Genomic DNA, 26,515 nt, shown 5'->3' on the forward strand with positions numbered 1-26,515 from the left:
GAAACACTATAGATTTCCTATCCTGGCAAACCCACACATGATTACATTAGGAATCTGCCCCTGTGCTGTGCTTCTGGAAGAGATGACTGCTACCTGCTAGTGCAGGCTGGACTGAAGGGGGAAGTACTCCCTGAGCTACCAGTCTGTTGCTAGGTGTGGGGAGTAGCCAACAAGCCTTCTGCAGGGCTTGTTAAGAGGAGAAAAAAAATAGGTGACTGGGGAGTGTGTGTGTGTGTGCTAAGAAAAAATGCAGCTCTTGCAAGTATTTCTTTGAGAGCCTTATTGCTGAGGCAGGATGGATGTAACTGTCAGTATGTCAAATGTGGATTTCATTCTCTGGGTGAACAGGGATGCCAGCCTTAGCTTCTTGAATACGCAGGGGATTAAAATCTATGCTTGCATAAAGCAGGGGACTAATTAATAGCTTAGATAGCAAAGCATTACATTTCGAGGCAGATTCAAGCGTTTCAAGTCTCTGGTGCTGATGAAAGGTGCTGTGACAAGAATCCTGATGCTGCTTCTCGCCTGTGAGCAAAGCAGGTCCACGTGAACCATGGCAAATCCCCCTTGCTCCTCCCATCGCACACTGCCACAGTGATAGCTGAGAAGGAACGTCAAGCTACTGCCACGAACTGGATTCATGCCTTAGCAGCAGGTGTGGTTTGATAGGGGTGAGAGAAATACCACGCGTGACTGAGCTGCTTCCCTGGGACGTGGTGGCTGGTACCCTGTTCAGGTAAGTGTCAAAACGGAGTCTGTGCATCCTATGTTGGGTTTGCTGAGGTCCTTAGCATATTAGCATAGCTCCCGGGCTTCTGGTCCTTATTAGGGGGGGAGAGGCTTGTGTCCAAAAGATAAGGGATAACAGGAGCTGCTAGAGGACGCAGTGCAGCAGGCAGCACCCAGTGCTGTGCCCCTGGGCTGTCATTGGACTTGAGGGCCTGCCAGTGTGCTGCAGAGTTACGTTGAGTTAACGTTAAAATTTGCTGAAGCTGTGTGTGTGTGTAAAGCAGGGGCTGTTCTGGCTGTGCTTTCAGGGAAGGGCTCTGCACAGATATGATTACGTTTTCTACTTCATTGGCACAATTGTAGCTGATTATAGGGAAGGAAAGAGAGACTTTAGTTATAAAAGAGGGTAGGGGGCTAACAGCCCTGGATCCTATACCCAGTGACTCTTGACTTTGTCAGGTGTCTCCTACAAAAGGTGTGACCGTGCTTGTTCAGTGGTGCTCTAAAGGTGTTACACAGCCTTCCTCTGTTAAGCGTACTTGCCCTGAATAAATCGGTGTTTCCTAAATGTGATATCTGGTGCATTAGTAACACGAAAAAGAGCAACCGGCGTGTCTGAAGCCCGTCCCTGGAGTGCTGCACTGCTCAGCTATTGTTCCCATTGCATTTCTTTACAACTGTGTTGTGTTGTAGTTCCGTCATAGAAGGGAACATCTGAAGATGTAAACTTAATGACATACGGGTTCAAAAACATACGCATGTTTTCAGATTGATCTTGAAATATAATTACATATTCATTACGAGGCATTAAAGCTTGATCTTCATGCAGTTGAGTCTAATCCTTGTCTTACAATCAGGTTGACTTGTAATTAGAAGAATAAAGCATCTCTGGTGAATGAAAAGGGCGGCACTTCTTTGTAAGATGAAGGATGTGCTTGAAGTAGAAGAGCACAAAGAGAACTAGGGCAATATCAAAGCTTTATTTTAGATGCTGTGAACTTGTCTATGCCACCTGTCTGTGAATGTGGGGAAAATGAAACTTTGGAGTGTCATCTTCACATACAGGCTATCTGCCTGACCCTGCGTGAGGCTGGTGACTGACATTTTCATTACTGCAGCAGGGACCACCATTAGTAGGCAACACATTATCTGAGGTAAGTACTGGGTGCTCTTCCTTCCCACTGAGGAGGCATTTGGCCTTCTGGTGTAGTTCTAGGCTGTTGCTTTCAGCCTTGTTAGGCCTTTTTAAATCAAAACAGGGCTCTACTGCTGTGTTGGGAATAACCAGCTGCATGCCAGGACATCTCCTTGTCCCACCTGTGCCCACTGTGCTGCTGTGGCCCCAGCCTCCGTGCCAGCAGGAGCCCAGAGAAGGGACATACCCTGCAGTGAGGCGTGGGGAAGCATCATGCTGTATAAGGGGAAAACCTTCCCTTTCCTTCTTAGCGTGACTTGAGGGCGACTGGGCCTGCAGCTTGGTGGGGCTGGTGGGGATGAGCCACCTCAGCCCAGAAGGTAATTTATTTAGGATTGTTTATTTATTAGTTCACATTTCAAAGTTGTAGGGCTGACGTATAATTGATTATCACGGAGGGGCACCTCCCCAGAGGCTTAGCATTAACAAACGTTCCTGTTTTGACACCACGGTTTTCAGCTCTGACCAAAGTACTTATTGCCGGGTCGGGGCATGAACGGTGCAGCGCAAAGCTCGAGCTGCAGGCAGGTAAGCCGGAGCCAAACAGCACCCGAACGCCCGCGGGTGGGCTCAGCGGGCCGCCATGCCGTCCCCATGGCGACGGGGCGGTGCCTCCCGGCGGCTGGGCTCGCTCCCGTCGTTGCCGCGGCGACGGCGGCTGTGGAGGGAGTTTGGTCCTCGGGGGCCACCATCGACGGCCACTGTTGCTGCGGGGGGGGGGGGGGGGAAGGGGGCGCTGTTGCCATGGCAACACTGACAGCGCCGCGCCGGCCCGAGCCGCGTTCTGAACACCTGCGGGGCCTGTAGGGGAGGGCCTGAGGCCACAGGGGCCTCCACTGGTGGGACAAGGGGTAACGGCTTTAAATTAGATTTAGATTACTCGTTATGGAGACGTTTGTCATGCAGAGGGAGGTGAGACCCTGGTATAGGCTGCCCAGAATAGCTTGTGGGTGCCCCATCCGTGGGGGCTTTCAAGGCCAGGTTTGGTGGGGCCCTGGGTAGCCTGAGCTGGTGGGGGGGTGAGGGTAGGACGTGGATGGGCATTAAGGGCCCTTCCAACCCAACCTTTCTATGAAGCTGAAGACCTGAGGTTCCCTAGAAACTTATGGACCCTTCAGAAGCTGAGTGCTTTTAATTCTTACTTCATAATTCCCTGGACAGAACAGGAGCTGATTCAGGGTCTTCTGGAACAGGGTTGTTAAGCTAAACTGTGTTCTTCAGCCACAATTGCTTCATGCTATGACAGAAGAGATTGAACTGATGCTACCCTTCTTTGTTTTATGCATCATAAAAAATTAAAATAGCTTTCACTATTAAACAGCAGAGACTGTTGTGAACATGTTTTGTGAAAGGCACGATTCAGCGTTCTACCTTTTAAAACTGCTTAACCATAACTATGAAGAAGTGCAGGAGGAATAGTTCTTTGTGCAGAGTATGTCCTACAGTAAGGTAGCCTCTGTTACGAACTTAGGTATGTGTCACTACCCAGAGCAAAGGAGTTTGGGAATTATCCCAAACAGAAATGAGAGTTGGGAATAACAAAAATGTCCAGATTTCCTTGAACTGAGTATGATTTAAACAATAAGGAGCTTTCATAAAGATTGTTCGTATACAAGTTTGCAATAAAAGTACCCTACCTTATCACTGTTCTTTCCTTGTAACTAGATCTTAACTAAATTTCAAGGCCTAAAAGAACAACACTTGCAAAGAGGAAAGGAGCTTTTGAACAGCTTCCTTTTATGTTGCTTCTATAAATGATTAGAAACAAATTAGGGAGTGAATGATGAGTGGCTAAAACTGTAAAAAGAACAGAATCAGCTGTCTGGTCTGTGTCTCCACACGCCTTCAACCTTTTTGTGTCTTTACATGGGAGTGAGTGATTTCAGGCAGGAACCTTGGCATCCAGACAGGAGCCATTGACACCTATGTGCTGTGCAGTCCGAAGACTGCTTAAAAGATTCCATCTTTGTGGTTGCTTATCTTCAGTTTCATCATGAGTTTGTCTATATCCAACTTAATTAACTAGCTACTGTTTCCCATCATTACCCTTTTCAGTCATTTAAACCAGAACAGAATCTTTTCTCCAGCGGTCTCACATGGTATCTGACTTCCTGATCCCAAATATTAGTGAAGATAACACAGTGTGAATGCTGGCTGCTTGTATATGTTTGGTAATAGTAGCAGAAGGCTCCTGCCCAGTCAGTGAATGTCTTCTCATTTTTATAGAAGCTTTTTGATGGCTCCTTCTCTTTTAAGCCATGGCATAGATCTTCTAGAATCCCACAGCTTTGTAATGTAACTTTAAATAGGTTAAAGGAGAGGGGGGAAGGCAGGTAAAGAGCAATGCTTAGGATGTAGAACCCACCTGGAAGCACAGAAAGCTTGTAACACTTCTGAAAATAAGAAAATAGTGATCTTTTTGTTAAATAAGGAGAATACCAGTTAGGAGATGGTGTGTTTTTCTGTGAAGTCGGTAAGAGAGATGCTGAGTATGTCACCTTGCCTTGTTTTGAATCAAATCTTCCTTCTCTTAATTAGAGCCAGAAAGGCCAAAGCAATTCGTATTTTAAAATCATCCTTAGTTCTGAGGTGCTGTGGTAATGCCTTGCATGGTTGTACTGATACTGCTCACAAGTTTGACATGGGTGCCACAGGACATAACCATTTTCTATGCTGGAGTTTTAAAACTCTTTTTTCTTCTTTCATAACATTATTCTACCATAGAACCAAAATGAGTGACAATGAAGACCAAGATGGGCAGGAAAACATGGATAATTTAACAGAAAGAGAAGAATATGAGGATGACTTTGAAAAAGACCTTGAATGGCTAATTAATGAAGAGGAAAAGGAAAACCTTGGTGAAGGAGAGGTATTTGTTAAATTAAATATTAGTAGTCTTATTTAGAACACCAAAAGAGTATGTATTAGGAATACTAAGCACTAACTTCAGTGTGGTTTGAGATGTATGGGTATGCTTGCTGAGATTTGACAAGGAAGATTATTTGGAATGACAGCAGAAATTAATCCAGTGACCTGGTTAGTTTGCTTACAGTTGTCTTAAAACAAAGAATGAGGTGTTCATTGAAAATGTGTTTGGTACAAAAGTACTTCTGCTTTTTCAGTGCAGGCTCCTTTGAGTGCTTGTGCAGCATGTTGCTCTGTTTCACATCATCACTGTTTGCATCAATGCTCAAGCCATGGTTAGCTAAGCTTTGTGTAGATATATATACATGAAAAAAAACCTGTTATTAGTGCCAAAAAAGCTATTGGTTAAGATGTTCTCTATTTGATTGCTTCTTTTGAAATACACATAGTTAGTACTGCTTTTCTCTTTCACTTTTTCTTTTCTGTTTCTTGGATACTATTTGTTGTTGAGAGGATAAATTGAGATAGCTTATTTTTTCAGACTCCTGAAAAGAAAGAAGATGACATTGAGGAGGAAAATGACGAAGTTGTGGCGACCTTTGAGGAAGATAGTGAGAAAATGGAAAACAATCCAGATGAGCTTCCAGAAGGAGGCATAGATGTGAAAGTGAAGGCCTGTGAGGAAGAAAGTTTGGTGTCTGGATCTGACATAAAAGAAGGAGACCAGGTTTCTGATACTGATAGTGAATGCTCTATCCAGGAATCCCAGCTGGAAAACCAGCAGGAGCTGGATGAGGAAGTAGATGAAGAAATAAAGCGTTATGTCTTGGGAAAGATTGAGGAAGCCAACAAACTGCTGGAGAATCAGGCTCCTGTGGGTGAGAACAGAGAGCGGAAATTAAAATTTAAGGATACGTTGGTGGATCTTGAAGTTCCTCCTCTTGAAGATGCTGAAATTTATAAAGCAGACCTTGCAGGAGGAGGCGATGTTTCAATGAAGCTGTCTCAGTTGCATATTTCTAATGATGCAGGGCCAGAAAGCGCATCAATTTCATTACCTGCTGGCAAGAATGAGGAACAGAAGAATGGTAAAGTCCTTGTGGAAAAAGATGGAAAGTTTGAACTCCTAAGTTTACGTGATATCGAAAGCCAGGGCTTTTTGCCCCCAATAAGTGTTTCTTTCACTGATATTGAAACTCAACGTACAACTCCAAAATCTTCTCACCTCAGTTCTTCTGGCAACGTCTCTCGAATGAAGGAAGTACATCCAATAAGAGCAGGCGGACATTCTTTTTCTCCTGCTGCAGAGGAGTGTGCCTTTTTGCCTAAGCCTCCGTCTAACCCTAAACATCGCCCAAATTCTGCTATCAATGCTGCAAGAGGTCTGGGAAAACGGAAGACCCCGCAAAGGGCACAGTCTGCAAACGTGCCCTTGAGAAGTTCCACTTACTGCCTTTCTCCCAGACAAAAAGAACTACGGAAGCAGTTAGAACAAAGAAAGGAAAAACTGAGGAAAGAGGTAAAGATACAGAGGCAACAAGCAGATCACAATGACCATCACATTCCTCTGCCTCATAAAGGCCACATGTTTACAGCGGTTTACTCTGTTCTTTCACGATAAAAGAAGCAGTCATAATATTCATTCTCTGGAGTTTGTACGGAATCTCTTAAAATTCCTTTTGTTTTCTTAAAGAAAACTAAAACCCAACAGTTACAGATAATGGCATAAGATTATACCTCGATCACAGGAGAAACAAAATATTTATTGAATCAACCCCTCATAAATAGGTTTTCTTTTGCTTTTTTGTACTTACAGCTTTTTCTCATTGGCTCCTTCTAAATTCTATTGCAAACCCATTATTTACTGAAACAATGTACATGGTATCACACCTACACTGCGGTGTAATCTGTGGAGAAAGCTAACATAACCACAGACATGCAGGTGCATGTTTGGGTGCTAATGAAGCAGGTAATAGACAACTCTCATATGGGACGGTCATAAAATAAGATTTTACATGTGACAGTGACTCTGAGAACTGAACAAAAGAGTGCATGTGTTTAAAACGTATGGAAGACTTCATAAGGAGCATGCCTTGTTGGTTGCATGAGATGCATGCAGGTAATATCACCTTGAATGATAATGTAACAGGATACCTTTTCTCATATAAATATTTTGCATGGGCGAGTGTTGTAGCAAATTCTCTTAATGAGTTTGTTGTAAAATGGGACTTCTTCCCTTCCTCTGTGAATGACTATTATTTTTCCTTATTCTTTGGTTTTACCTGGCTGCTACACAGAGGACAAAGGGAAGGAAATATTCCCATGGCAGAGGTTGTTCTCATGTCTACACAGGGCAGATAAAAAAAAATAAAGAAAAAAAAGATTACATTTTAGAAAATGAAATCCCTGTCTATTCAGGACATACATGCCTTCAAAATGTAATTATTTCCTCAGCTTCTTATTCAGAAAATACATTTAATAGCAGGGTCAGCTTCTGACAGCTGCTAACGGGAGCTTCATAAGTCTTTAGTGGGGTCTTTAATAACAGGGCTGCTTTGCTTCGCTTTGGTGATACAAATGTGATATTATTGCAGCTGGATTGTACCAACTAGCTACAGTCTGGATATCCCTTTTTCATCATTATTTTTTGTCAGAATATAATACAAATTACTTACTTGTTGTCCATTGTGACAATAAGGCCTTTGCAGATTAAGGCAATCGTTTTAACAAGTAAAGCTTTATTCGCTCCTTAATTTCATACAAGGAAGAAGAAAGGAAAAAAGAGCAAGAAGAACAGAAAAGAAAGGAGAATGAGATGGTGTTTAGAGCCTGGCTACAGAAGAAGAAAGAACAAGTGCAAGAAGAAAAGCGAATTCGTCGTGCAAAGGAGCTAGAAAACTTGAACAGCAAAGTAAGGTCACCCTAATGTAGGACTGGGAGTCATACTGATCTGGTTCTATTTGTAAGCCTGTGCTCTTAGCTAAGTCTATGAAAATGGGCAGTGATGGGAAGTTTTTTTGTCATACTGCTTGCAGGAAAGAACTAGATTGACTTTCATGTTCTGAATGGTTCTGCCTGGCAAGTTGGCTCTTATACAGGCTCCATTTGTGAACTTATCCACAGTAAAATCACAGGAGATACAGTGATGCCCTTTTTGTTTAGCAAGTGGATGACTTGATTGAGCCCAGCTGTGAGCAAGCCAGAAAATCCTTTAAGTTTATTCCTTACCATCAGAACTTATTGGCAATCAGCTAATGCATGTGGCCTGACCAGAGAATGATGATTCAGATGCTCTTGTGTGTTGCAACAAAGAGCTTCAATTTAGCTTTCACCTTAGCTGAAAAAGAGAAATTCTGTATTTTTTATAACATGCTGCTTTGAATGCTTGCTCATGTATTTATTCCACGACATGTAAGCAAGCATCCATATGCTGTAAGGTTCTCTAATGTCAATGAGAGATGCCAGTGGAGTTCTGCAATTATGAGTTTGTACTCTTATTTAATATAATAATTTTATATAAAGGTTGTTTAATGCTGACCCCTGTGCATGTCTTATTTAAATAGGAGAGAAACAGGAATCCAGAAGAAGCGTACCAGTTGTGGCTTAAAAAAAAGCACCAAGAACACATGAAAGAAAAACAAATAGAGATTTTGAGACGGCAGGAAGAGGGAATTACATTTTTTCCAAGGACAGAAGAATGCAACAGAGCTTTTAAAGAGTGAGTAGAATCCTATGGAATCCATTTGGAAAATGACGTAGTTTGTCTACTCAGACTGTCATTTTGTGGTACATTATTACTGCTGGCCTTTTTTTTTAATTACTATGTATGTATATATATGTGTGTGTGTGTGTATGTGTGTATAATACATACATACAACACAATTATGTATCAATGTTGCAAAAACATTGCAAAATAGTATTGCTTGCTGTTGTGAAGTAGTTTGTCAGAGCCTGAGCTGAAATAACAAACTGCTCCTGCTAGAAAAAGGAGATCCTTCTTCCTTACCCCTTCTTGCCTGTTGTAGAGCAGTCTTGTGCTGATTCAGCATATTGAACAGGTAGAAAGTTAATCTGTTAAAGCATTCTATAATTGAATCAGCTCAACGAAAGGCGGGTTAGGGAAATGTGGGTGCAGCGCCAGGAGTGTTGGGATGAAGCAGTGCCTCCCATGTTTGGGACAGATGGGCTTTTAGATTGGCTTGGCTGTAGCACCTTTATCCTGAAGGACTAGAGGGCTCTATTTAAGTGAGGCCAGGCCTCCTTTGGATGAAATGAAATTTTCAGTTTTATCTGTCAGTCGTGTTTTTCTCTCTGCAGATGGCTAAAAAGAAAGAGAGAAGAAAAGAGAGCGGAAGAACTGGCGGCTAAAGAGACAGCAAGGCAGTTTAGATTAGAAGCTAGAAGAGCAAAACAGATGCAGAACATCCACAGCATTAGTTCAGAGCCCAGATCTTTTCGCTTCAGAGACAATTACAGTTGAAAATTTGGAGGTAACCAGTGAGCCCTTGGGGACAGCCCTCTTAGTTTTCATGGCTTGAGCTACTGCTCTTTATAGCTACTGACTTTGTGGTGTTTTTAAAGCTTTCTAGCAAATTCAACTGTCCCTTTCACTGACAATGGTTTTGCTACTTATTTATAATTAATTTTGTTGAAAAGCCTGCTTTTATGCACAACTCAGGGATCTCCTTGGTTCGACCAAAACAAATAGCAAGATCTATTTGTGAGGGTGGCAAAATACGTATTTCCTTTTAAAAGGCACTTTATACTGAACTCCACCATGAATTCCTGGATGCAGGCTATTATGATTTTATTTTGCTCAATTAATATTGCTATTTACTGCTTGTGATGAGTGTGTAACTTGTGGTGTTGGAAGATGCTTTCTGGAATCTTTGCCACTTTCTATTGGCCTGTGGAGCAGCTGTTCCAGCCCAACTGAAGGACTATTCTAACTCAGGGGAAGTGGCAACTAAAGGCTAATGTGCATGTGAACTTGCAGGTTTTTGGAACTTTATTTCCGTAAGTCAAACTGATGCATTCAATATTTAGTAACTTTCTATTCCGTAAAATGAAAGATAATGTAAATTATGATCTTTACCAGTATCAAGGAAGCTGAATTCCTTGTGTACGTTTCCATGTTTGCTACATTTATTAAAATATACCATCACTTTGATATTGGGAAACTCATGATAAGAGAATGTGCTGAAGTGACTGATGAGATCAAAGTTATCTGTGGGGAACACAGGGTCTGAAATGAGCTGTATGGAATCTGAAATTGTAACTTGTAAGCAAAGAAAATTTATTGTATTCTTCATGCAAAGCATGCCCAAGAACAGCAGGAACTTAGAACTTGCAAATTCTGTTCATGGTATGAGACTTAAAAAGAAAAAAAAAAAATGGGTGAAAGCAGCTATTGTAGAAACCCTTTTCCTAAACTAGACAGTACTTGGTATGGTAAATCTGGGACTTAAATTAAAATACTTATTTGCATCCTCCTAATTTTCCTCCATGTTTGCTCCTGTGTTTCCTCGACACTATCTGTCTTTGGATTTAGCAGATAAGCTGCAAGAGTATTTATTTGAACTTGCATCACAATAACAATATCATAAAGTAAAAAAATATTTTTTTTTACTAATACTTGTGCAAAAGTAGTGCTTATCTTCAGCCTCCCATAACACCCAGGAAGACTGTGGGCAAGGAATGAACTCTAATGCTAGTTTAGCTTTCAACACTGTATATAAAAGGAAGTGTATCAGCGCTGCTTTTCTGAGGACTGACTACTTAACAGCATGACTCTACAAAATGAAAGAGAGGGAAAAGCCATTGTTTTACCTATATGAAAATACAAGAATATCACTCCAGTTTTTAAGAATCCATTTAAAACCAGTTACAATTTATATGTTGTGGCTAGAGTTCATTCAAGCTCTTTTCCTCTTCTCCATATCTTTCAGAACTACAAGGACTTGCTGCATACACTCCTTATGACTAAATGTAAAAGGCTGAACATAGACATGAGGACAGTTCATTGCCTTGGGCAATATTAAAGAGCCATGGAGCTGACTGTATTCTAACAACCCTGGATTATTATTATTTAATTTAAAAATATAGCTCTTCCTTTGCTTTGGTATGGTTCATGTTTTTGCTTCCCTCTAAAGATGATGAATTCATTAAGATTTACTGATTTGATTGTCAAACTTAAATAGTCAGGGGGATCTCTATGCTCTGTAGATTGGACCAAAGTCTTCGGTCTTGCCTTTGTAGAAGGAAGTAACTTTTCAGATCAAAATGTAGTAGAGTATCCCACAGAATAAGGAAATCCTGTCAGTCCCTGGCTTCAAGAGGCAGAGGAAGCAGAAAATACAGGATTTCCAATTTTAAACCCACTCATACAGAAAGAAACAGGAACAAGGGAAGCCTGCTGAACACCAGCTAGTGGAATTCTTCAGAATGAGTGCATGTGCAGTTGTAAACATCAGCCATATGGTTTTTAAAGGGCTATCAGCTCTCCTTGACAGTGATCGCAACAATTGAAAGTGATATCTTCATATCTTGTGTATGGGTGAAACCTTCCAATATTCTTTTTTGTAGAAAGGAAGGAAGAAGTCTCAGAAAAAGAAGCTTCTGCTGATGTTTCTGTACGTGCAGCTGGATCCAGTACATGTAGCACCTAAGGAAGTAAACGCTGAGAATGAAAATGTATCTACTAAGCTTAACAGGATTTATCTTTCTCTAACAGTGAGGATGGCTTTCTGCTCAAAAGCAGAGTTTTTCAACTTGATTTCAAACAATACAGATATCATTTATCTCGTTGTGCTTATTCTTCCACGTTTTTGATTTTTAAACACTGGACAGCACTATCCAGCATGTTTCCCCTGCAAATCCCTGCAGTTGCCACAACGTAAGGCCTTTCTTTCTGAAAACACGATCCTGACCCTGTGCTGTGTTGAAAGACTGAGTTACACAAATGGTTCTTACCCTTTCAGCCATTTTCTCAGCAGGGGTATTGCAAAACTCCACAGCCGTTGAAGTCTTTTTCGGACTGCTAGTTCCAACGTTTCCAAGAAGATGAGAGCTTACAGCTTTGGCTAGTTTACAGTTCACAGCTGCGAGCTCTGTTGTAGTGTAAGGTTGGGCGCTGGGGTAGTATGTCTGTTGTCTCCCCCACTGAAGAGAAACCATCAGCTCCTCCAGAAGCCTGCAGAGAGAGGACAAAATCTAGTGGTTTTCATATTCTATATTATGAGCACATGTGCTTCAGTGGAATCTTCCCAAAAATTGCTGTATGTGACAAATGTTAATCAAAAAAGGTTTAAGTAATTAAAGCAAGGAGGCAAAACAGGTTTCTCTCACAGGGAAAGCCTCACCAATGCAGAATTTTCATAGTGGGAAAAGACACTCATCAGACTCATTAGAGAGTCACTGCAGGTAATGGAATCTGCTAGTTTTGGAAAGAAAAGATGCTTGAAGTTGAGACAGCAAGTGATTTGCTATAGAAAGTCTGCGGATATAAGAGGTTTTAGTTCCACAGTATATGACCCCTAAGAACTCACACCTCTATGGAATGCTGAATTAATGCTACTTTGGCTTTCAGCTCTGAGAATGGAAAGCAGCTATACTAATCCTCAGCGTATTTAATATGACAGGAATGGGGGAAAGTTATTTGATTCTTCTCCAGCCCAGAATAAACCAACTGAAATGAGAAGTTTGTAGAGAGGTAATCTGGATTAGGAAAATCATACTTTTGTGTATGAATCATTTCTTGGCGGAACTGATCACGTTCATTCAACAGATCCTGGATTGCACTCTGTGCATCTCTGGTTTGACGCTGAAGAATCGCTCTGGTGTTGGTTAGCTCATCAGCCATAACCCTGCAAAAGATATCTCCAATTAGTAATTTAAGTGAGCAGTTTGAAAGTCACCTTCACTCTACTGCAGACAGTAATTAACCTGCTCAGATTAAGGATTAAGCTGCCATTCCCCTTCCATCTCCATGCAGGACCTGTCAACCTAATTACAAAGGACATGTATTAAGAGCAATTTTGGTTCAACTGCAGTCAACACAAGTGCAAAACTACATTACAGCTTGCCAAGTTTAAACAATCTAGTGTTACTCTATGCAAATGGGGTAAGTGAGCATGGTAGACAAATACCCTGACAGATAAAGCTGAATATATTTTGTTATTGACAGGGTTCCTGCAAGTACACTATAATCATGTGTCATTTCTAAAGATGACAGCTATGTCTGCAGGCTGCATTCACTTCTTTGCTTCTCTGAGGGAGCAATACCTAGATGTTAAATGCTCCAGATACAAGCATGTGAGAGCTGCAATTGAGAAAGCCCTTGTGATATTTTGCTGTTCTGTGCCAACAGACTTGGCACTGAGCACTGGGGTTGGTACTTCAATGCCTGAGGTACTGCAAACACCAAGAACAGAATGCATTTTAACAACTACCAGTAAGAAATCTGAGACTTGAATGAACGAGAACCTTGCAATACAGAAGGTGTTACCTTGATCACATCTCCACACTGTTAAAAATGTTAATGAAAGGGGTTCCCTTCCAATGGTCTTAGGATTCATATTAATGCTGAAGAAACAAGTTAAACTGGGATAGTGATGCTTGCCTGGATAGTTCTATCAAAACTGCTGAATACCGGCAACTTAAATGGAAGAGAATGTATATTCTCATTTCCTTGAAGCAGTAAGTCTTTTTCATAATACGCATTAAGCATCACTAGTTAAAATGCAGTGAGTTATGTATGAGTGCAGTAGAAGAGTAAAATCCTAACACTGGGAGATCATCTGTACTTGGTGTGTTAAAAGTCTAATCCCTTGTCAAATGAGACTGACATTTAGACCAGCTTAAGATTTGCTCCCAGCTCTCGCAATGTTAATACATGTTTACAAGTTAATACTCATGTTTATGAGTACAGAAATAACTGTTGGGTTCCTAGACTAACACAACCAGCATTTAATGAAGAGGTCTCCTTGTCCTTCCTTTCTTAGTTGCTGTTTTTAGTAGATCTCATTAATTTTTATTAATGAACTTTTTTTGTTTGTTTTTACAAATTGATGATTGTATCATACTTTCATCTGTTCTGAAAGGTGATTTTAAACCCTAAACTGGACACAGTTGATCAGAAGTAAGAACTTAAGTTAACAAGAACTGGAGTTCACATTTTAAGAGGCTTATGACCCACTCTATTGCTTTTGAAAGGCAGAACAACTGAGGTTTACAAGGAGCTTACTTTCTTTTTATCTCTTCTACTGATGGAAACTTCCCAGTAAGTGTCTTACAATAGCTGCTGTGGCAGCCCTCTGCATATATACGTACATTCCCAAGTGCCACAGTGGGTGCGTATAATAAAAGCCTACAGGAAAATGGTGCTTTAAGTGGGAATACCTGCTTGCTAGGAATTTGCTTCGCCAAACATCACATTGTATAGACATGCGCTCCAGTTGTTCAGACAACTGAGACAGATTCCTGCCCAAGACTTCGTTTTCTAGGATAAGCTGATTTTTCTCACGAGCCATCCGTTCAAAGTGATACTGCAGATCATCCCCAACAGAAGCAACAAGTAGTTTCTTCAGCTCCCGATTCACCTAGAATTAGACCAAACTATCTGTTCGTTACCAACATAGACGGAAACACTTTCTACTTTTGTAAGCAGTGCAACCTGAGCAACTTATTATTTGAAATGTGCAGATTCTGTTTCCAGAATGGGATGCACCCAAAGTCTCACAATCCACTCCAGTGAGACAAACATTAAGACTAATGCATATTTAACGCTTCCTTGTTTAAATTTTAACAGCATTCAAGGAGGAAGAATGAAAATCTGGTACAGAAAACAAAGAAAGTTTCAGTCCTATTCAAGTCCTGCCTCAGCAAATGATTACATAAGACAGTGTAAGTTATGTTATACCTCACCCCATGGTGTAGTTTCTTTTTGACTACGTGCTGGGTTATGAGAAAAGATCTTGCCCCTCAGAAGACATTTCCCTGCAGCCCTACAGTGTTTCTCCCAGATTCACGCTTTGATATTTTTATCTGCTGACAGAGAAGCACCTGAGTACTCTGATGCATTTCTACTCTCTATCTTCAAAGTTCAAAATGAAAGCAATTTGTTTCAAAGCTTCTGTGTCATAGCAGTAACCTTTGATTTTATTCACAAACTAAATAAACCAAAGCAGCACAACTGTGTGAGGAAAAACAACACCCTTTCGTTTCTTACCTCTGTCTGTATACGCAGCTGATTAGAGAGACCTTCTTTATCCTGTAACAACCTCTTTTCTGAATTCTTCAGCTTTTCGATTGCGTTTTTTAGCTCAGTCTGTTCTTTCTTGGGATCCGCAGTTCCATCTGACTGATGGAAAGCATCTCCTTTGTGTCCCGCCGATTTAGCTACTTTACCATTTTTAGTTGCAACAACGTGGGTGATGGCCGCTTTGGGGACTAATATACGCACGGCTTCAACTTCTATAGACTTATCAGCATGTATCTGCCCCAGCTGGAGAACTCCAGGACTCAGAGACGAGACTGCCTTTTTCTGTGGGCTGTGGCGGGTGGGATGCTTTGTAGCGCTGGCTCCGCTGCTTACTTCTACCGATTCACCCGTCTGCTCTGTTTCCATGCCATCTCCGGGGCCTCGGATGGGGGACGAGGCATAGTCAGCTACAATGCAGAAACAGCAGAGGAAGTTTACCATCCGAGTGTCATTGCCACTCTTCATTTACATACAACACTTCATTTACCTACAGCAAAGGTGAAAGTTCTATTTTTACAGCACACGCACACAACAGCCCTTTGCAGCAGGAGCTAGCAAGCATAAATTAGAATCCAGAAAGCCATTATTCAAGCGTGTGCTGCTAATTACGACACGTCTGTTGATAAACTGTACTAATTCCCATCACATAACATTAGGTAGAGGCAGATATACCACACCAACCACCTACCTTTTTCTACAGATGTCATTTTTGGGTTATCCTACTGTCTGGTACAGCCTCTAACGTTCAGTGGTGCGCTGATACACCGCTTAATGTGAATTCAGAAGGTAATTTAGCAGGCGGCCCCCAAACGTTACCAGCGCACCCTACGGCAGCCCCACAACCGTCACCTCCGCCGGCACCGCCGCCGCCCAACTTCCGCTTCCGGCCGGAAACGCCTCGCGCCCAGCGCCGGGCGGGGCGTCGGTTGCCAGGGCCGCGAGAGGCGAGGCGACCGCCGCCATGGTGAGCGCCGGGGATGGGTGGGCGCTTCGCTCGGGGTTAAAGCAGCGGGGCGTTGGACCCATTCGGGGGGTTTTTATAGCGGTCTCTTTTATGCGTGGTCTCTTAACGTAGGTTTATGGCTTACTGATGGTTTTTAAGTCGCTGTTGTGTTTGTTTTTTCTTTAGCGCGGGAGGTTCGGTGCTTGATGGGTATAAATGGAATCCATTTCTGTCGCTTTCTCGCTGAAGAGCTTGAAGATTATCGCTTCACAATTTTACTTCTTCCTCGTATTGCAGACAGTCTTGTCCTGGATAATGTCCTGCCCGTTGTTCACGCACACTCAGATCTAGTTTTTGCTGTCTAATTTTCTCTCAGTGTGGCGCCTGACCTGCATAACATGTACCAGCTGAGGTTTCACTGCTACTGAGCAGAGCAGAAAACTTGTTTCTTGTGTCTCAGTTACTCAGAGTGCCAAACGATCTCTCTTTTCCCCTGCTCCTGGCCGCATCCTCCTATCTAACTGCGATCCACTGTAACCTTCAGGGATGCTTCCCCGGCTATTTGAATTTATTTTCTTGGTTGTCACTGTAATAATTGGCGGCCATCTCTATGGGATTACAGGATTTCAGACCATTTCTTAGGTAGTCAAAATCACATTGAGCTCTGTTTACTGAACTGCGGTCTCTCCCAGCTCAGGGTGAGCCTAGATTCTGAAAGTGCACTTCGCTGTTTCATTGGCAGCACAGCAGTGAAATAAAACATGACATAAAACCAGGTGTGTGACAGAACATTTTGGAACCTCACTTGAAACTGACTCCCAGCTTGCAAGAGAAGAATTCCTAGTTACTTGTGCATATGGTGCATGTAACTGTGCATTAATGTACGCCACAGTTCCCTACTCCACTTGCCAGAAGTCCTATGAAAGCCAAGTGTGTCACATCAGTGGCTCCTCCCTTACTTAGCCCAGTTACCATGTCTGAGTGGGAAAATGCTCACGACAGGGTTTTTTTCCTCATCACATTAACGCTATCTACTTTGTATTACTATTTTGTTTTCAGAGATGCTCACTGATTTTCTAATAACTCATTCTGTTATCTTCCAAAGCCTGCAGTAGAGTGAGCTGTCCCAGCCTTGTTCTCCTGCAGTCCCTGGGGCCATTCTCTATAGGTGCTCAACAGTACAAGTGGTTTGAGGTTTACTGTGGCTGCTGTCCTTAGTGCATCAGGGAACACTTAATGTGCTGACACGAGTATGTCTAACTTCTTTAAACTCTTCTTTCTTTCCTTGTTTTGTATTTCTGTGCCCTGGTTTAAACCAGCTGAATTACCTCTCTGGTTGTAACCTGTTTATATGCTTCTGTGAGTACTGCAGTAAGAAGGAGCTCCCTACTTCAGTTTCCCCTGCATTCTGTCTGCTCACTTCTCCTGTAACACAGTGGACCGCTCTATTGATTTTCTCTGACATTTCATGTATTTTTGAATCTTGTTTGATAATTCCATACCTATAATGCAACCAGTTTTCCTACTCATGCACTCTGCCTCCTGCCAGTTTTCCTTAAACATTGTAGGAATGCTGTGGTAGCAGGAAGATGTTGGGAGAGCAGGTGTTGTGGGACACTGTGCTACCCGGTGAGGTAGGAAACAGCATCCTAGAAGTGGGATACTGTAGCCAAAATGCTTTGTCACAGCTTGAAGCAGTGATTGAGCACCTGGTCGGAAGGCAGGGCCAACCCATGGGAGCTCAGGTGCATGCAGTGTACCTGATTGACCAAAAGGGGTGGAGCCAGGATCCACCCTTTCCCAGACCTCATAAAAAGGTTGTAGGTAGAAATAAGGATGTCTTGCTGGTGGTCACTGTGTTCTTGATGCCTTTTAAAGGTAAGCATCTTCTTTCTTTTATTTCCATGTCTTTTTTTATTTCCATGTCTATAGCTGTTGTATTTGAGCAGATGCTTACTTGCCATAGCCTAGGACCTTGCAACTCTGCTGTCATTGCTGTGCTTTCTGTTGCGCTATGGGTGTATTTTTCTAAGGCTTTGACACCATAACTTAAAGCATCTGATCCAACTCATACGTATTCTAAAATATTTTCTTTTCAGTAAGATGGAGATAAAAAAGAATTGCCTCCTTCCTCTTTTTCCTCTTTTTCCTCTTTTTCCTCTTTTTCCTCTTTTTCCTCTTTTTCCTCTTTTTCCTCTTTTTCCTCTTTTTCCTCTTTTTCCTCTTTTTCCTCTTTTTCCTCTTTTTCCTCTTTTTCCTCTTTTTCCTCTTTTTCCTCTTTTTCCTCTTTTTCCTCTTTTTCCTCTTTTTCCTCTTTTTCCTCTTTTTCCTCTTTTTCCTCTTTTTCCTCTTTTTCCTCTTTTTCCTCTTTTTCCTCTTTTTCCTCTTTTTCCTCTTTTTCCTCTTTTTCCTCTTTTTCCTCTTTTTCCTCTTTTTCCTCTTTTTCCTCTTTTTCCTCTTTTTCCTCTTTTTCCTCTTTTTCCTCTTTTTCCTCTTTTTCCTCTTTTTCCTCTTTTTCCTCTTTTTCCTCTTTTTCCTCTTTTTCCTCTTTTTCCTCTTTTTCCTCTTTTTCCTCTTTTTCCTCTTTTTCCTCTTTTTCCTCTTTTTCCTCTTTTTCCTCTTTTTCCTCTTTTTCCTCTTTTTCCTCTTTTTCCTCTTTTTCCTCTTTTTCCTCTTTTTCCTCTTTTTCCTCTTTTTCCTCTTTTTCCTCTTTTTCCTCTTTTTCCTCTTTTTCCTCTTTTTCCTCTTTTTCCTCTTTTTCCTCTTTTTCCTCTTTTTCCTCTTTTTCCTCTTTTTCCTCTTTTTCCTCTTTTTCCTCTTTTTCCTCTTTTTCCTCTTTTTCCTCTTTTTCCTCTTTTTCCTCTTTTTCCTCTTTTTCCTCTTTTTCCTCTTTTTCCTCTTTTTCCTCTTTTTCCTCTTTTTCCTCTTTTTCCTCTTTTTCCTCTTTTTCCTCTTTTTCCTCTTTTTCCTCTTTTTCCTCTTTTTCCTCTTTTTCCTCTTTTTCCTCTTTTTCCTCTTTTTCCTCTTTTTCCTCTTTTTCCTCTTTTTCCTCTTTTTCCTCTTTTTCCTCTTTTTCCTCTTTTTCCTCTTTTTCCTCTTTTTCCTCTTTTTCCTCTTTTTCCTCTTTTTCCTCTTTTTCCTCTTTTTCCTCTTTTTCCTCTTTTTCCTCTTTTTCCTCTTTTTCCTCTTTTTCCTCTTTTTCCTCTTTTTCCTCTTTTTCCTCTTTTTCCTCTTTTTCCTCTTTTTCCTCTTTTTCCTCTTTTTCCTCTTTTTCCTCTTTTTCCTCTTTTTCCTCTTTTTCCTCTTTTTCCTCTTTTTCCTCTTTTTCCTCTTTTTCCTCTTTTTCCTCTTTTTCCTCTTTTTCCTCTTTTTCCTCTTTTTCCTCTTTTTCCTCTTTTTCCTCTTTTTCCTCTTTTTCCTCTTTTTCCTCTTTTTCCTCTTTTTCCTCTTTTTCCTCTTTTTCCTCTTTTTCCTCTTTTTCCTCTTTTTCCTCTTTTTCCTCTTTTTCCTCTTTTTCCTCTTTTTCCTCTTTTTCCTCTTTTTCCTCTTTTTCCTCTTTTTCCTCTTTTTCCTCTTTTTCCTCTTTTTCCTCTTTTTCCTCTTTTTCCTCTTTTTCCTCTTTTTCCTCTTTTTCCTCTTTTTCCTCTTTTTCCTCTTTTTCCTCTTTTTCCTCTTTTTCCTCTTTTTCCTCTTTTTCCTCTTTTTCCTCTTTTTCCTCTTTTTCCTCTTTTTCCTCTTTTTCCTCTTTTTCCTCTTTTTCCTCTTTTTCCTCTTTTTCCTCTTTTTCCTCTTTTTCCTCTTTTTCCTCTTTTTCCTCTTTTTCCTCTTTTTCCTCTTTTTCCTCTTTTTCCTCTGTCACTTCAAAGTATTCCAGATGTAGAAATCCACCACTTGCATGAGAAGAATGGCCTATGTGCACAGGCAGCTCACCATGCAGTTACGGAGGCTTACAGCACTCAGGCTGTCCATAGGTGCAGTTCTATGCTTCTCTTTTCCTCTGTTCCTTCATACAAATATTCTTGCCTCCACAGCTCCAATGACTGCAGCGTACATTGTGAAGAATCTCTTTTCATCTTGCACATAAAGAACAGGTGGCTTAGCCTGATAGGATTTCATCTAGGTTTGTGTTTGTGGATGTGGAAGCACGTAGTTAGTGGAATTTAGGCTTCCATCTTCCTTAGTTCTTTTTACAAACTCAAGAAAACATCTATGAAATAGACTTTCCTGGGGTAGGTTGTTCAAGCTTGCAATCATGCCACGTTGACTTCAGTTATACTCAAGAGTATAACTGGAGGTGATCAGTTCAGTAAACTCCAACAGGGAATTTTCTAACACATATATGTTTGTTGTAATTTTCAGTTCACTGGTAAACCCTCAAAGCCCAGCTTAGTGAATGCTAACACAGAAATGCTCGGTTAAGACAGGGAAGAAAAATAAGTAATTTTCTTGTAAAATGAGTAATTATTTAAAATCAGTGCTCTTTAAGAAAAAACAGCTTTGATTCATCAGTGGAAAAGATTTACTTTGTGTTTTGGAGATGGATGTTACAAAATAGGTAGTAAATCAGCCATTTCTACAACACAGCTGCAGAACCCTGGGCTGCTCACAACCAGGTGTCTTGTTGTGATCAGATTTTCAGCTGCAGGCATTGTAGAGGCAGTAAGGCTCATAGGCTGGAGTTTCATTTGGGAGCCAGTAATTTCAACCACAGTGGTTTAGCTGGTAAAATAGGATGTTTTATGTAAAGAACTCTCATTCAGATATGATCATACAGCCAGGCAAAACTTTCCCTCGTCATAGAGCCGAACAAGTGCACATTTGCAAATGACTAGAAGTTATTTAATAAATTCTGTACCTTTTGTTGCAAAATGCTCATACTTTAAAAGTGTTAAATTCTTCCTGAAAAAGATACAAAACCTTCCCTTGAGTACCACTTTTTTTGCTTTGCTTTTGTGGCCTAGAAACAAGGCTGAGTTTCACTGCAGGTGTTCACCCTGAAATTTCACCTGCAGAGTAAGTGGCTTGAGCCTTTCCATTATAAGCTGGCATGACACAAACGTGTTTCCCGACACAATGGCTAACTCTCATTTGCAGCATTTCATTGCTGGGAAAGATGAAAAATGTTGCATGGTGAGTGTTCTTATGAGCATCAGAATTATGATCTGCTTTCTGTTTGAAATAATGTTTCTTAGTAGTGCTAGTTTTCTCTTGGGCAGGTAGGCTATGAATGTGGCAGAAGGTATATCTGATAAATAATCATTTTTTTGTGCAGTGTGAGCCAAATGGAAACTGCTATGTATAGAAAAATAAATGTCCTGTGAGATGTATCTGATTAAGCAGTGGGAAACAGTGCTTCAGGAGCTCATTTTGGGTTTGATACTGCCATCTTTACAACATGACTTGCTATATAAAATACCATTCTACGTATATAAAGCTGACAGATTTGAAATCCATGGGATAAATTGCCTCCTACTCTAGCCAGCTCTGAGCTATGGCTTGCAGGAGCTGCTATCTCTAAAAGCAATTTTAGATGCAATGATAGCTCTTGTGACTGATGTGTCTGAAGTAGCTGATGATATGAAAGGCAAAGTTATCTAGCATTACATAACGATAAATTCCATTTTAATCTCCCTTTATTACCCAGAATTGTCACTCAGGATCCTTTCGATTATAGGTGCAGTTTTTAATAACTTTGGCACATCTATTCTAGTTGTACGCTTTTGCCTCTTTTTTTTTCCTTTCAATACTGTCAGAAAATGAAGAAATTCAGGAATTACTCAGTGAAGCATTGCCAGGAGCATTAAAATAAAGTTGCCAATTGAAAGTTTATGATTAAAAAAATAAAACAACTTATTGATAGAGTCAGTGGTTTAATTTAAATTGTTGTTCCAAGCAGATTTCATGTGGCTAAAATGTATACTTAAAAACGCTGAATCTGAGCTTTGCATTATTTTGAAAGCACATCGGGTTACCATAAGAAGCCCATGGGTCTCTGTAGGGTCTGGAGGAACTCAGAAGTTCTGATGGACCCTTAGGCAAGAAACAGCCAACTTGACAAGAAAAATATAAAATCATCTTTAGGCTGGGAGGGATTTGTTGAGGTAACCCAGTCTGTCCCCCTTTCAAAATGGTTCTAATCAGCTCAGGTTGCTTTGGGCCACATCTGGGTGGGTCCTTAACATCTCAAAAGATGGAGATTCCGCTCCCCTTGGCAGCCTGTCCCAGTGTTCATCCACCCTCTTGGTCCAAGAAAGAAATAATCGGATAAATCCTTACTCCTGTGTTTCAGCTTGTGTCCTTTGCTTTTTTTTTTGCTCTCAGACTCTGAGAAGGCTGACTCTATCTTGGCAGTCAGGCAGCTGTGAGCTGTGGTCCCTCTCACTTTTCTCCCTGGCTGGGCAGATACTGCTCTCTCAGCTCCATCTTGCATGTCTTGTTCTGTAGTCTGTGGTGGTTTTGCTGGCCAGTGGCAAAATTCTGAATAGTAGAAGGATTTGCCTTTCTCTGTTAATTTAATCTGTGAGAACAGTGGGTCTCTGAAAAGGATTTTTGGCTGTTCAGTTAAATGTTTTAATCAAGTTCCTAAAAATAACTGAAAATTGCAGGGATCTATTGCATCCAGGTGGGGATACTCTGTTAATCATTAGCTGACTGCTGAAAAACAGAGGTGGTAAGGAACACCTGCTGCTGTAGGCCTGGAGCCCTGAGGCTTTTTCCATGAACACTGACCTCTTATCTACAGCGGTGGCCTCTGTGAATAATCACTACAAGTACTACTTCATGAGTGTAAGAACTGTGCTTGGCCTAATCCTCCAAAGCTATTTTGTCTACACCTGTGTCCTTACACAGATGGAAACGAGGTGTGCTGTGGTGTCTAAGCAAGGTGCCAACCTCACCCTGAGTGCTTCTTGGTGGGTGGAACTCAGCTGTCTTCTCCTAGTCAACAAAATCAGGGAAAAAAAAAAAAAGCATAAAGATTGAGAGGAGTAAATGTTCTACAGGCTGTTATTAGGGAGAGCCTAGCAAGTATTTGAATGTGTAATGAAAATATCCCATGGTAAGGCGAGCACGTAGAAAAGGTAGGAATTCATTCTTTCCCCTCCTCCCACGGTAATATCTATAGATAAATACATCTCCAGTATGAGGTTAGCTCCGTGAGATTGTCTTTGCAAGTTGTACTGAAGTAGGCCGTCCTGAAACTCCTCTAACGCATGTGGTGCTGGCACTGAAGGAAATTTATCACCAAGACTGTGGTGATCCATGCTTTGTAATTTAGTCTCCTTTTCTATAATCTTGTTGAGGCAGTGTACTTAGGAGCGATAGCAAACATAGGTGGTTTCTTACTGATCACTTTCAGAAGTTGATTGTTGAGGTGGTTCCTTTGAACACTAGATGGTGCTCCTACATTTGCAGATGAGTGGCTTTTGGAAATGTCTTGAGAGTCTGTTGTGTTCTCTGTTTGCTTGGGATTCTTTAACTGCCTTATTCCTTAAAAAATGTCATGTTTATTTCTGCAGGATATTCTAACAGGCGTATAAGGAGAAGGTGTAGAGATGGGGAGTGGGAAATGTGTGCATGCATACTTAAGGCTATGTGCAGATTCTTTCATATGAATGCCATGCATATTAGGTATGGTCTTTCACTAAACTTAATAACCCTTCTGTTTTTATTCTTTCTGTATATTCATTCACTTACTGTAGTATCTAGGAGTTGTGGTTATGGAGCAGGACTAAGTTAAGCAGCATGTTTTCTAGTTACCTAATTTCAGTGCTGGCCTTACTGTGTTTGATGTTCTCTTTTATGGCATGGCTCTTAACTGATTGGGCTGTGGCCTCAGCCTAAACATTCACAGCTCACTGGTGAGAAGACAGGACTTATAGAATTGTAGAATCGCCAAGGTTGGAAAAGACCTCTAAAATCATGCAGTCGGGCTGTCTACCTACCACCACTATTTTCCCCACTATACTGTGTTGTTTAGTGCAACATCTAAGTGCTTCTTAAACACCTCCAGAGACGGTGACTCAACCACCTCCCTGGGCGCCCATTCCATCGCCTGGGGAACTGTTGGGCTAGCAGTGGTTGCTGGTGGCATCTGTGGAGCTGGCAGGCTGGATGGCATCAGCAGCCTTGCTCTTCCTTTTAGTGTCTGGTTTGTGCATTGCAGTGAGGAGAATGAAGAAGTGGGAAATGAGGATAAACTAACTGGTCTCCCTTTGCCATGGTTTTGGAGAAACACTGTGGTGCATTACACACAAGAGAATCTGGGTATTTTATCCATCAGATCTTTCTGTTCTGTGAAAGGAACGACGATGATTTATCCTGTTTCACAAAAGGATGAAGTGGGTTATATAGCCTCCTTTTTCTGAAAGTGCTGAGCATTAAATGCAGCCGTGAAGGTGGTGAAAAGCAGCATGACCAGAACCATGAACAAAACTGCATGTATTCTTCAGTCACTGCCTGTATCCATTAGAGACCTTCACATCCCTGAGAGCTTATGTAGTCTGCTCCAAAATGCGGTGATAAAAGTCCTGTGCTTTGGGAAGAGAAGAAGTGCATTTTTAAATTACCACACCTTTATACAATTGACCTGTAGAAGTTTATTAGAAATGGCAGAGTTTAAGGACAGGATTATAAGTATCTACTTTGCTTCCTTTACACTATGGAGGTTTTTTACTTTTTGACAACTTCACTAATGGGAAGCTGCAGAACATCTGTTTTTGTGACAAATTCTGTTCATGTTAATTGTCACTTGATTGACAGCAGAATACAGAATAAATGACCATGACATCTGTTCTAGTTGAAACCTGGATTTAGTCCAGCTACATTAGAGTTAATATTTGACACAATCTAGGAAAAAAATAGCGTTTTAATTTCAACAGTTTGTTTAACAGCAGTGTAGACAAAGTACCTGCATTAATTGCCCACTGTAGTGAATAAGAAACCTGTCAGCAGAGTTGTCTGCCTACTTGAGAGGATCCTAATTCTTTACTACACTGTTACTCGCTCTGAATGTTTGAGGTAGATGCAGCATGAGATGCAGATGAGAGCATGTAATGTGATGCACACGAGCACCTCAGAATATATGTAGCCCTGTTGCCATCTGGGATCACATGCAGGTGCTAACCTCATTCCAGTGTCAGAGACCCAGCATTCAGCAGCTGATCATGGCACTGTTGATCCTGCCTCTTGTGATATATTTTTCTAAGCACTGAAGCTGTATGCTCAAATGTTCCAAGTCTGTATGCAAAATGAGACTATTTGTGTGGTGGATGCTTTTCTGAGTCAGGGCTCTGCTCAGCTCTGCTTTCACTCCAATCAGCGTCATGCTCTTTCTGAGTTGGTGGAAACAGACAGTGTGCTGCAGAGCTCTACTAACTACTCTGAGAGCAATTGCAAGGGCTGCTCCAAAAGTCATGTCTCCTATTTTATTATGTTAGCCCATGATACCAAAGGCAGATGGAGGTGGTATAGCAGTAGAAGTTGAATGTTCCTACTGGTATTCACTTACATTTTGTTGCCATGCAATAGATGGTAGCAGAGAGGCAGACTGACAGAACAACATAGGAAAAAAACAAAATGGTACCCATTGATCTTTGTTGCTTGTGGAGTGTTTATGAAGATCAGACAGTGGATATGAGTACAGTGAGGTGGTGGGTGATGTGTTTCAGCAGTGGCAACGGCAATGTGAAAGGTAAGTCATATTCTGGTCAGCTGTGCACAGCTGTCACATCACCAAATAAAGAGTGTCTCAATCAGCTGGTTGATGCAAATTGGAAGATTACAACAGGGAGTTTGGCTTCAGTGCACTGGAAATGATGATGGCAATGTTGGAATATTTCAAAGCTTATGCCAGATGAGTCCAATGAATGCTTACTCAGAAACTTGCATATACTGTTCTGTTTGCCAGGATCTAATGAACCAATGCTAAGTTTAAAAAGGACAGTTTCCTGTATCTAATCATTACCAGTGATGAGACACAGTATCTCCAGTATGCGTTACAGTCAAAATGGCAGTTCATGAAGTGGCAACATGCAAATTCCCAATTGCAGAAAAAGTTGAAGAGGCAGCCCCCAGCAGGTAAAGTAATATGCACTGTCTTCTGGGGTAGGAAAGAGACAATTCTGGATTTCCTGGAACCCCTACAAACCATCAACTTTGACTGCTTCATTGTAATGCTAACTAAGCTGAAGGCTCTGACTTGCAGAGTCAGGCCAGAGAAGATGACAACCTTTCTCCTGCAACACCATATTGCCAGGCCCCATGCCAGTTGGAATATGGTAGAGCACATTGCTGATCTTGTCTGGACTGTTACAACCACTGTATGTAGCACCTTCTTACTCCTGTCTGTTTGGTCCAATGAAACGTGGACTGGGTGGGCAATGTTTCACTAGCAACAGTGCTGTCAAAGCAGGTGTGGAACAGTGGGTCACTTCCACTGTGGCAGATTTTGATGAGTGCAGCATGCAGGCTCTTGATCATCACTGGTGAAAATGAACAGCTAGTGGTGGTGACTGTGTTGAAG

At 41.3% G+C, this 26,515-nt stretch overlaps 3 protein-coding genes across 6 annotated transcripts in view; 2 read left to right on the forward strand and 1 right to left on the reverse strand.

The window, feature by feature from the left end:
- Positions 1–282: 282 nt before the first annotated feature.
- CCDC181 (coiled-coil domain containing 181) lies at positions 283–9,269 on the forward strand. 3 transcript variants are annotated; one of them, XM_072337573.1, is made up of 7 exons: positions 283–736; positions 1,718–1,883; positions 4,649–4,793; positions 5,331–6,308; positions 7,554–7,700; positions 8,353–8,507; positions 9,107–9,269. In XM_072337573.1, the coding sequence occupies exons 3-7, from the start codon at positions 4,656–4,658 to the stop codon at positions 9,267–9,269; spliced, it is 1,581 nt and encodes a 526-aa protein (XP_072193674.1). In that variant the 5' UTR covers positions 283–736; positions 1,718–1,883; positions 4,649–4,655. The 3 variants fall into 3 exon arrangements, with proteins under 3 accessions (XP_072193674.1, XP_072193691.1, XP_072193683.1); XM_072337590.1 differs by lacking the exon at positions 1,718–1,883; XM_072337582.1 differs by lacking the exons at positions 283–736; positions 1,718–1,883 and adding an exon at positions 2,663–2,775.
- Positions 9,270–9,781: 512 nt separating this feature from the next.
- BLZF1 (basic leucine zipper nuclear factor 1) lies at positions 9,782–15,930 on the reverse strand. The gene is made up of 6 exons (XM_072337602.1): positions 15,739–15,930; positions 15,018–15,457; positions 14,189–14,388; positions 12,526–12,654; positions 11,762–11,981; positions 9,782–11,453 (listed from the first exon to the last, which is right to left on the reverse strand). The coding sequence occupies exons 1-6, from the start codon at positions 15,755–15,757 to the stop codon at positions 11,274–11,276; spliced, it is 1,188 nt and encodes a 395-aa protein (XP_072193703.1). The 5' UTR covers positions 15,758–15,930; the 3' UTR covers positions 9,782–11,273.
- A 14-nt stretch (positions 15,931–15,944) lies between these two features.
- NME7 (NME/NM23 family member 7) overlaps positions 15,945–26,515 on the forward strand; it is an 86,614-nt gene continuing 76,043 nt past the window's right edge. Inside the window, exon 1 of one of the 2 annotated variants that reach the window (XM_072337615.1) lies at positions 15,945–16,014. In XM_072337615.1, coding sequence (XP_072193716.1) covers positions 16,012–16,014 — 3 coding nt within the window. In that variant the 5' untranslated portion in view covers positions 15,945–16,011. Of the gene's footprint in view, positions 16,015–17,823; positions 17,872–26,515 lie in introns of those variants that run through there. The other variant, XM_072337624.1, reaches the window with a different exon arrangement.

The sequence above is a fragment of the Excalfactoria chinensis genome, chromosome 1 (genome assembly GCF_039878825.1).
Source record: "Excalfactoria chinensis isolate bCotChi1 chromosome 1, bCotChi1.hap2, whole genome shotgun sequence".
Lineage (NCBI taxonomy): Eukaryota > Metazoa > Chordata > Aves > Galliformes > Phasianidae > Excalfactoria > Excalfactoria chinensis.

Excerpts from the sequence above, each read along its gene's own strand:
- CCDC181 (XM_072337573.1), top strand. The coding sequence starts at position 4,656 with ATGAGTGACAATGAAGACCAAGATGGGCAGGAAAACATGGATAATTTA. Across the intron at positions 4,794-5,330 it reads AAAACCTTGGTGAAGGAGAG|ACTCCTGAAAAGAAAGAAGA; the intron begins GTATTTGTTAAA and ends TTATTTTTTCAG. Across the intron at positions 8,508-9,106 it reads TGCAACAGAGCTTTTAAAGA|ATGGCTAAAAAGAAAGAGAG; the intron begins GTGAGTAGAATC and ends TTCTCTCTGCAG.
- BLZF1 (XM_072337602.1), bottom strand. Across the intron at positions 12,655-14,188 it reads AGCAAATTCCTAGCAAGCAG|GGTTATGGCTGATGAGCTAA; the intron begins GTATTCCCACTT and ends TATCTTTTGCAG. Across the intron at positions 11,454-11,761 it reads CTGAGAAAATGGCTGAAAGG|GTGCTACATGTACTGGATCC; the intron begins GTAAGAACCATT and ends TTACTTCCTTAG.